Source organism: Cynocephalus volans, chromosome 7 (assembly GCF_027409185.1).
Source record: "Cynocephalus volans isolate mCynVol1 chromosome 7, mCynVol1.pri, whole genome shotgun sequence".
Classification (NCBI taxonomy): Eukaryota; Metazoa; Chordata; class Mammalia; order Dermoptera; family Cynocephalidae; genus Cynocephalus; species Cynocephalus volans.
In genome coordinates this window covers 42,147,930-42,157,820 of record NC_084466.1, presented here as the reverse complement: position 1 = coordinate 42,157,820, position 9,891 = coordinate 42,147,930, and the positions used below count along the sequence as shown (strand labels likewise).

The window sequence follows — 9,891 nt, the reverse complement described above, 5'->3', positions numbered from 1 at the left end:
TTTGGGGCATTATGCTAAGTGTAATATGCCAGGCACAAAAAGACAAATGCTATATAATTCTAGTTATATTGGGTATTGACAGTAGTCAAATTCATAGAAACAGAAAGAATGTTGGCTGCCAGGGACAGAGAGGAATGGAAATTGGGGAGCTATTGTTTAGGAAGTATAGATTTTCCACTCTGCAAGTTGAAAAAAGTTCTGAAAATTGATTGCAAAACAATGTGAATACACTTAACACTCCTGGACCATACACCTGGAAATAGTTAAGATGGTAAGCTTTCTGTTACATATTTTTAACTACAATTTAAAAATAATCATTGACACTTCTTTAGCATTTTATAGCCACAATGGCATCATTTCTCTGAAATAAACTGTGACTAATAAGTATGATCACACGTTCATATTGAGAAACTTCAGATTTCTCAATATTTCCTTGAGACAAACTCTTTATTAATATTTTTCTTGGTGGCTATATTGCTAACATTTTCTTACCACCCAACATTAAACATTAATTCCATGGTTTTTATTGGCTCAGAAGGAGGAATTTTCTTACCTTTTCTAGCTTCTGCACAATTCTCAGCACTCTTGTTATGTGATATATGTTTTCTAAGAACTAATGCTGTCTCAAGTGAGTTATAGGAGAAAAAAATAATTAAAATTGCATTTGGTATCTGCATGGCATCACATTTGGAAGAAAATGAACTTATTCTTTGATGGCGACATATACTTCTTTAATTTTGAAAAGTCAGGCCATAAAAAGTGCCTCTTTTTGCAGTATACCTTGTCAATTTTTAACTTAGATCTGAATTAAAATTTATTAAAGAAAAGTACACTGATAAAAGCAAATTTTGTATCATTTATTAATTGTATTTAAAATTTACATGGATCTAAGACATTGTATAATGTTTCCACTTTATGCTTTAAACAATTTGCTTAAAATAATGTACATATCAATGTAACAAGTTTAAAACATGGGGAATGGGAAGTTGAAAGTCTGCCTTCCTTCTAGCATTAATCATTAACAATCCAACTTAATGGATCATACATTTTCCTTTTAAAATTCTAAGTTTTCTTAAGAAGAAAATTGTAAAGGACTTCAACATGCAGTGGATATACATAACATTCAGAATAACTAGCTTCCATGCTTACACTGAACTCAATATAAGGCAAAAGCCCATAATTGTACTGATTCTTTGGCTCAGTGTGTTCAAAAAGTAAAGCAACATGGCAAGCTTAATGAAAACAATTCTTCGTGTTTGCCAGTTTCCAATTGCTAATATGGTTGCAATAAAATTCAACCATTGTCTCTGATGAGATATGCAGCATTGATCAGCAGGACAGTTTGTTTTCTGAATGCAAGAGACAAGTGTGAATCTGTTTCTCTAATTGTTCTTATAGCTTAGGAAAATGAGGAAGACTCAAGTTTGTTTTAATAAAACATTCTGCTTCCTGGCATGATCACATCTGATTAAGAAAACAGTAAGCCATTCAGATTCTGTCAGTTGATAATATTATGCCTTCTACTTTTGGCAATCTTAGCTATTGCCACAGATTATAAATTAATCAAATGAGTTGCAATCATGAAATTATCCATGTCACAAATATTGATCTCTCCTTTCAACTGCTCATGAAAAACAAGCCTTTGGTAACTCTAGTTATTGTACACTACAATACAAAACAAATTACCAATAACCATTCCTGAACTAACTAACATATGGCCAGACACTGTTCTTGCATGAGGTTGATGTTTTCTTGTTTTCTATAATTCTATTAAATCTTCTACTTCTTTTGACACCAGTAGGTAAATTTACAGAAATCCTTGTTCTTGAAGAGTTTCATCTCAGTAAGTTCTCATTCTGGCCATATGATATGAAAATAACCACTCCAGCAAATAAATTCCCTCCAGACAAAATAAAAATAAGTCAAGGTTGCTTGATGACTACCACACAGGCACCTGCTCTCCCAATATTCAAGGATGCCATCTGTTGAAAAAGATGAACACAACTTAAGACAAATTTTACCATCATAGAAAAAGATGAAAATTATAATATATTTAAAAGGCTCATAGACATGAAAATCATAAATAAATGTGCTTATATTTTCCTATTTTAGCCACAAGTAGTACAATAAAAATGGAAACACTGAAAATGCTATTTAGAAAAAGCAATGATTGGTATATCGAAAATTTTAAAACCTGCAATAATTTATGAAATTTTTAATTAAAGTAACAGAATATTTAATGATTCGTAGTGAAATAAACCTGCTATAGAAAACTTTCCAGCAAAGATTTATTCTGGAGCTTGCATGGACACATTTGTGATATTTTACATGTACAGCTTGGAGTACATTTTAGATGAAAAAGCTATTACGCTTACTGCAATTATTTTGAGGTTATTTCCTCAGATATTCTATTGAATTAGATGTGTTATTCACCCACTCTAGACAGACATACAATGAAGTAACTTCAATATTTTGTCATAAATAGGTCATAATTACAATTGCTTTAGGACTTATTTAAAAAGTTTCCACCTTATGACAATCATCAAAATGAGAACTGAGATTTATTTAAATAATACTGACTATAAATATGGCTAGAAATATATTAAAAACAATAATTTTTGTAGAGTTTGTAATGAAAATTTATTCTTTGGAGGTAAGCCAACATTGTAATAACTTGAACTTCTTGATATCAATGATTTTTATTGCAGTTTTCTATGAATATCAGGGTAGAAATTATAGAATATTATCTCAAACTGAAAAGAAAGTGAATAAAATTTAAGACAAAAAAATAGCTAAATACAAAATAACCTCAGATCATATACATTATTTTAATGATTAAGAAAAGAAATGTTCTAAGTATGAAAATTACCTCCTTTATCTACCAGTTCTTAAAATGTATTTATTATTACCCATCATCCTACTGAAGGTTAAAAAAAATCCCATATGATATTTATTTTTTATCTATTTTATTTAGTACATTATTTGTAAATGTTAATTTAATGTAACATCTCTTGTCTTCATCATGGAATTATTGCCTAAAACAAGAAGAGGAAAGGGACATGTGAATATATCAACAGCTTCTTTCGTGTTAAGAGTAACTTTATAGGTCATCATAGTCATCTTTATAATTACATCATGTATTGTTATCACCACATTACAGGTGACTAATGGAATATCAAGAGACAATTTTTGTATGTAAATTCCACAACATTAATGTATACAAACTGAAGTTTATCTGACTTCAGAAAGCATGCACTTTCCATTGTTTCTCTTTTATTATCTAATGATTTTCAAATGTTGTTTCTCATCGGGGTCAACTAAGTTTTGCAAAGCATATGTGCACAAGCCCTACCATTCAGTTGGAATGGGATGAGTATTGAATAATTGCATTTTTGAAAAGTTTTCCAAAGGCCCTCTGATGTTCATTCATCTCAGTAGAAGCACTGTGCACAGATTTCATATAGAATGAGTAGCTTCACTTTATATCTATATTATATCCACATCTACATCTACATCTCTATACAAGTTTGTATATGTGTGCATGTTAAAATGAATCCCTTCTATTTTTCAAAATGTGTACTATTCCTTCTGTTTTCCATGTCAGTGAAGGATACCGCTCTCTACCCAGTTGTTCAAGACAGAACCCTAGAGCCTGCCAATGACCCTTCATTTTGTCTCACTCAGTCCTCCATCTGAGTAATCATCAAGCTCTCTAAATATCTCTCCAACAAGTTTAATTCTGTCTATTCCTTCTGTCTTCCACTTAGTTCAGGTTACAACTTACTTTGAGTGAATTAGTAAAATATCCTCCTAATGGTTTATCTCACTGCAATCTTGCTTTCTCCTAATCGTTTTTCACATCCTATCAAGTGCAATCATTTAAAAATACAATTCTGATTCTTTCCTTTACCTGCTTAAAATCTCTCTTTGACTCTTCTTCAGAGTTCAGCTCAAGAATCCTTAACATGGTTTCTGGGCCTGTGTAATATAGATCCTGTTTATCTCTTCAAACCCATTGCTCACAACTTTATTTCTCGCTTAATAAAAAGTGCCCTGTGTTTCAGCTCTTTTTTTTTTTCTCGTGACCGGCACTCAGGCAGTGAGTGCACCGGTCAGTCCTATATAGGATCCGAACCCGCGGCGGGAGCGTCGCCGCGCTCCCAGCGCAGCACTCTACCAAGTGCGCCACGGGCTCGGCCCGTGTTTCAGCTCTTATAAATGTGGTTCCTTAAGCCACAGAACTCCCATATTTTCATCTGGTTTATTATTACTCATTTGCCAGGCCTATTCTACATATCATTTTCTGAAGGAAGATTTCTCTCCTCAGTATGCTTAGGTTTTATCACAGTGCTATGTATTTCCTTTACCAAAGACTTCATCATGCTATTTTAAGCATTTAGCATTTTCTACATAAATACATTTTAAACATTTAAGATATATTTTCTTTTATATCCCTCCGTCCAGCTTTATTTAATACATTTTAAAAATCTGTGCTTGCTCTTTCTCCAGGGGTTATACCTTTCAGCTTGAGTAGTATGATAACCTAAAAAGGTTGGCCACAGAGCCAATTAGACAAAAGCAACTGAGGATGTAGACATTTCATCAGGCTCCCCTAGAACTCATTCTCAATTTTCTACATTGTATATCTATTGTGTGCATATAAACTAAACCCATTCACAATAGAGTAAACTTAGTTGGAACAACAGATCTCATTTTATTTGAGACACATTCACTTATCTCTACAACATGCCAGCGACTATGCTAGTCTTTGGAGACAGGACAATAAAGTGACGCATTGCCTGTAATCTTTACAGCCTGAAGATGGATTCAGCATGATAGCACTGTGACAGTACACGTGGAAGGGTAATTTTACCCAGACTAGGGGAAATTGATAAATTTCTTCTAAGTTTTGAAGCACACATGTTATTTTTTCAAATCAAATACAAGGAATAAGATCAATGTTAAAATTTATTTAAAACACACATGCACACACATGCACGTGCACAAGTGTCCTTTTAAAACAAACTCAGGCACAAATCTGGCAATTGCTCCCTATTCTATTTCCACCATTTCCAAGTCAAGCTAACTTGGAGTTTTTCAACTCTGCTTATTCTTAAATATTTTAATATAGTTTGCTTATTTATTTTAACAATCAGCCTCTTTTGGGTGCCAGAAATATACGGAATAACCAGTTGATTTTATCCACTTATGGAGTAAGTGGAGTGAAAGTGATAGGAATAATCTAGCAAATATGGAAAACATTTTTAGTAGGCTGAAATCCTGAAAGTTTTCAAATGGATTTTGTGTGGGTCTGTTCATAGTCCCTTGAGAGTCTTAAAAAAATACATAATAAAAAGATGTGAAAGTAAAATAACGTAATTTAAGAGTTTTAAAATTAATGTTTGTTGTACTAAAATCAAGTTGTTATAAACATTTTAGATACTGCTTTGTTGTTTGTAAGATACAATATGATCCAAAAGAGTATAATAAAATACAGATGAGGGAAAATGGTCTTTAGGAGGCTTTTAGATGTTATTACTGCCTACATTATTGCGATTTCAATTTTAGAGGAATTATAAGCATAATGGATTTTTAATAATAAATATGTAATGAAGACATTATATTACATCATTTATATACCCATAAACTGCCTTCCTTTATTTAATGTTCATTTGTATAAGTGGCACATTTAAAATACATGACATTGAACTTGTACATTTCTTTAGCAAATCAACAGTCATTAATTTGTGCAGTGTTCTCTTTGGAAACACTAGGGATTCAGAAAGGCAAGAAGTCAAAATATATTCTCTAAAATTTTAGGAAAATAATGCAAAAAGCAATCACTACTGACTTCTTTTATAATTGCTGTGCTTTGGATAAGAAATGCTTCTCTCACTATTAAAGAAAAAGGTGGAAAATTATGAGGCTTACAATATTTCCCCTCTTCCCTCTACTGCTCCTTCTTTTTCTTTTTTAGCCAAATATTATCTATTTTTATTGAATTTGAGAGTCTTCCTTTAGGGGAGAGGGAGATTAACAATGCAGCTACCTTAGTGTGGCCATAAGGAATTTGGTTTTGTAATTCAAAGTCAGCCCATAAAAATACTGTTGCTGAACCCCTACCATCAAAATGCACAAACGAGGGTTAGGTATACGTAAAAGTAAGTATCTTTAAAGTAAATTTACTTCATTTTGTGTTCAAGTTCTTCAGGCATATGAGGAGATGTGGGTTTTTATTCTGCTGAGGCATATAAGGAGATGTGGCTATTTTCCTGCTTCAGCTAAAGAAGGCTTTGGAACATCACTGAACTCATTGATGGAAACTATTTATTTACTTGAAGAGTATCTTACTTTCAGATTTCTAATAAAAGAGAGAAATTATAAGAGAGATTTGGAAAAGAAAGAAAGTAAAGAGATACTGATTGTAAGGTCACGACTCTGAGAATTTATCTATTCCCTCCATTTTAAGTAAGGCCATAGTAACTATACGGATTAAGGTGTTTTCCACTATAATTATGTTGCCCTGACCTCAACTTCCCCCCACACTCACATACACCAACACACCTCCTCTAGCTGTGTGATCAGATGAGAGCTGCTTCATATTAGCGTGATCCTAAGTTTCTAACCACAGCGTGTAATAGAGGGATAAGCCAATCATTTCACTACTTCTTCCTGGACAAAGTGATTGTCAAGGAGTAGGCACTTGACGCATGGAAGGCCATTCAGAGTCTTTTACTGTTTTGATTTTTTTTCCCCTAACTGAACTGGGGCAAAAAGTACAGCACCACTAATTGGACAATTCTCTCTGCAGTAGATAAAAACGCACCTAATAAGCATAATCAAACAAAAATGAATGGCAGAAAAGTTGATTTCTGCAGCCTCCCATACACTTATTCCAGTTATTTCTAAAACCAAATATCCTAAAGTTAGGGTTTTATAAGCCAATATATTACACTTTTATTTTTTGCTTCAGCTATCTCAAATTCAGTTCTTGTTCCTTGTTATGATTTTTAAGGGAGTGGAAATCCCATGGAAGCATGAATGTCACTTTTTAATATAAATTTTATTAAAGTATAGCATACATAAAAGTCCACAAAAATATGATTTAATGAAGTTTTTATGAAATTAAGACAACATTGGACGAAATAAATCACTTTTGGTTCAGGGTAATTTGACTAGATAGATTGCTAATTTTATCCACCTCCTCCAAAGGAAATAAATGAAATAAATTCTATACTTGAAGTAAATTATGCTGATGGTGATCTTACCTGTGTCCACTCATTAGTTTGTGGATCATAGGATTCCATAGTGTTGAGGTACGTCTGCCCATCATAGCCACCAACAGCATACAATCTGTCACCAAGGAGGCAGACCCCAACAGCATCTCTAGGCATACTCAAAGGAGCCACCATGGTCCAAGTGTCTGTTTTGGGGTCATATCTAAAATTCAAAGACAATAGAACATGACATACCCTAATTACATTAAACTTCTAATATATGGTACTTCTAAAAAATGGTACTCTTTGAAAAGCTTGCCATGAAAAAAAGAAACCTAAGATTTTTAAAAGCTCAATCATTTGAGCAAGTGTTCTAGAACAAATATGCATAATTTCCTGCTTTCTAAACTTTAAGGTGTTAAAAAAATAAACTCAGACTATTAGACAGATGCAGATTCATTTAATAAAAAAAAAATCATGATTTTTTTTCCACAAGGAAGAGTCAGATATGCAAATAATTATTTTCCATAGCAGAATGAGAGTCTTTAAAACAGATATATGCAGAGTGCTATGGTAATGAAACAGAAACAATGGTTAAAAATCTGAGAGAATCTTGGAATTCTCCATAGATGAAGTTTTCTTTAAACCAGTTCTTCAAGGGTAGCCTAAATTTGCTAGAAAGAAAAGAAGTGCGTGCAAAAGATCTATGGTGTTTTTTTGTTTGTTTGTTTGGTTGATTGGTTTTTGATTTTTAAATAATATATGGCCAACTTTGAGGAAACAGGTACGTAGTGTGGCTGAGTTCAAGAAACTGTGAGGGAGCAGTGTGTCTGAAAAGGTAGATTTTGATCAGCTTATGGATTGTTTGATTTCCTGGGTAGAAGGTGTTTTGCATTTACTCAGTAGGAAAATAGGAAGCCTTTGAAACTTGATAATCATAATAATAACGTGAATAATTATAACATAAACAGAACTGGGTTTCAGTGACATTGTTCCAGATTCACCTTGAGGGAGAGATTGGTAAACGCGGAGACAGAAGTCAGGAGGCCCAAGTTATTATTATTAAACTTAAAAAATAATTTCACTTGAAAAAAATCTAATTACCATATATTACATCTAGATATTTATATTCTGGGTGGCAAAAACCTGGAGACTACTTTATTGAATGTGCTTTATTTCAGCTAAAGAATAAATGATGAAACCACTCCTTTGCCTTTAAACTGCAATTGCAGGTTTGGATACCAAAACAAACAAAAAAAGCAGTAAGAACCCAGCAGAGCAAATTTAAATTGAGACTGGAAGAAAGCATTTCTGACAAACATAACAAATATATTTTTAGTTTGTTTTCCTGCTCCAGTCCTTCTTTTCACCAATTGAAATTCACAACTCATAGATTCCTAAAACAAACACACTAACAAAAAATACCACAGTTGATTGAAAATAAAAAAGGTCCTTACCATGATCTGGAATTTATATTTCACACAGAATACTCATGTTACTCAAGATGTTACATGCATTTATTTGCACATCATGGTTGAAGGGTTTGTGCACTGCCAGGATGACATGTGTGAAATGAGGTATTGGCTGAAAGCCTGCAAAACCAGGACCACCTTGAAGCATAGGCTGTCCAGCACATAAAAATTTAATTTTACATGTTCTCATTAATAACATCACAGACACAGGCACACATAAACACACACGTACACAAACTCAAATACACAATCTATGCCATCAAAATCTTTAAAATGTTTAAACCATGTCCACATTTTGAAATACATAATTAGAAGAATGAGACAATAAAAAACAGAAAAAAACACAATGAAGCAAATAGTATAATCCAAAATGTGCAACATTTTACAAGATAACTGAATTTTCAGACTCAATGGCAAAAAAGTAATGAATAAATAAATAGAAAGAAGTAATTGTTTTATATTAAATGTAAGTTAGAAACATAAAATAAAGTGAGTGGGTTTTACTTAGATCCTAATTCAAACAGACCAACTGTTAAAAGATACTTGAGACATTTTGGAAATTTTAGGTTAGCCCAATCATTACCTTTTATTTTATTTTATTTTATTAATTTTTTTTTTTTTTTACATTCTCTGATGTTACAGAGCAGTTGTGAGGGAGGGGGTGAAGGGAAAGGGAGAGGAAATGTGATGGAAGGAGGAGGAAGGAGGAGGGGTGGGATTGAGGCCTGAGACACCCCCCACATTCCCACAGGGGAGACCAGGAGCTTCCAGCAGTGGCTTGGTCATTGCTGCGCTGGGTGCAGATGTCAGGGGGAGTGTGGCAAAAGCCCTCGCTTCCCATCACCCCAGCTCAGGATCACAAAGCCCTATTGCTGTGGCTTGGTGGTAATCGCTGGGGTGGCTGCAGGTGTGGGGGATCGTGGCTGAAGCTCAAGGATCCTCACCACCCCAGCTCAGGAGAGCCCAGGGTGCTTCCTTAAGTGGCTCAGTGGTCATGCCTGGGGTGGTTGTGCTTGTCAGGGGGGTGGGGCTAAGGCCCTCAGCCCCCACCCTCAGGACTGATTGTGGGTGATGAGGGGCATGGCTGAGGCCACTGGTCCTCTGGCTTTCTGGTTTGGTAGTCCAGGGGACTTTCAGTCCTTCTAGGTGTTATGGGGTGTCCTTTGGTGACATGAGACCTTTACTATCAACTTTTGTCTCTG

General features: G+C 34.1%; 1 protein-coding gene across 2 annotated transcripts in view; it reads right to left on the bottom strand.

Annotated features, from left to right (window-relative positions):
* Window positions 1-1,922: 1,922 nt before the first annotated feature.
* The window catches only part of KLHL1 (kelch like family member 1), a 373,250-nt gene continuing 365,281 nt past the window's right edge, over window positions 1,923-9,891 (bottom strand). For both annotated transcript variants that reach the window (XM_063103154.1, XM_063103155.1), the window contains 2 exons: window positions 7,269-7,440; window positions 1,923-1,982 (listed from right to left, as the gene is read on the bottom strand). In XM_063103154.1, coding sequence (XP_062959224.1) covers window positions 1,923-1,982; window positions 7,269-7,440 — 232 coding nt within the window. The remainder of the gene's footprint in view (window positions 1,983-7,268; window positions 7,441-9,891) is intronic.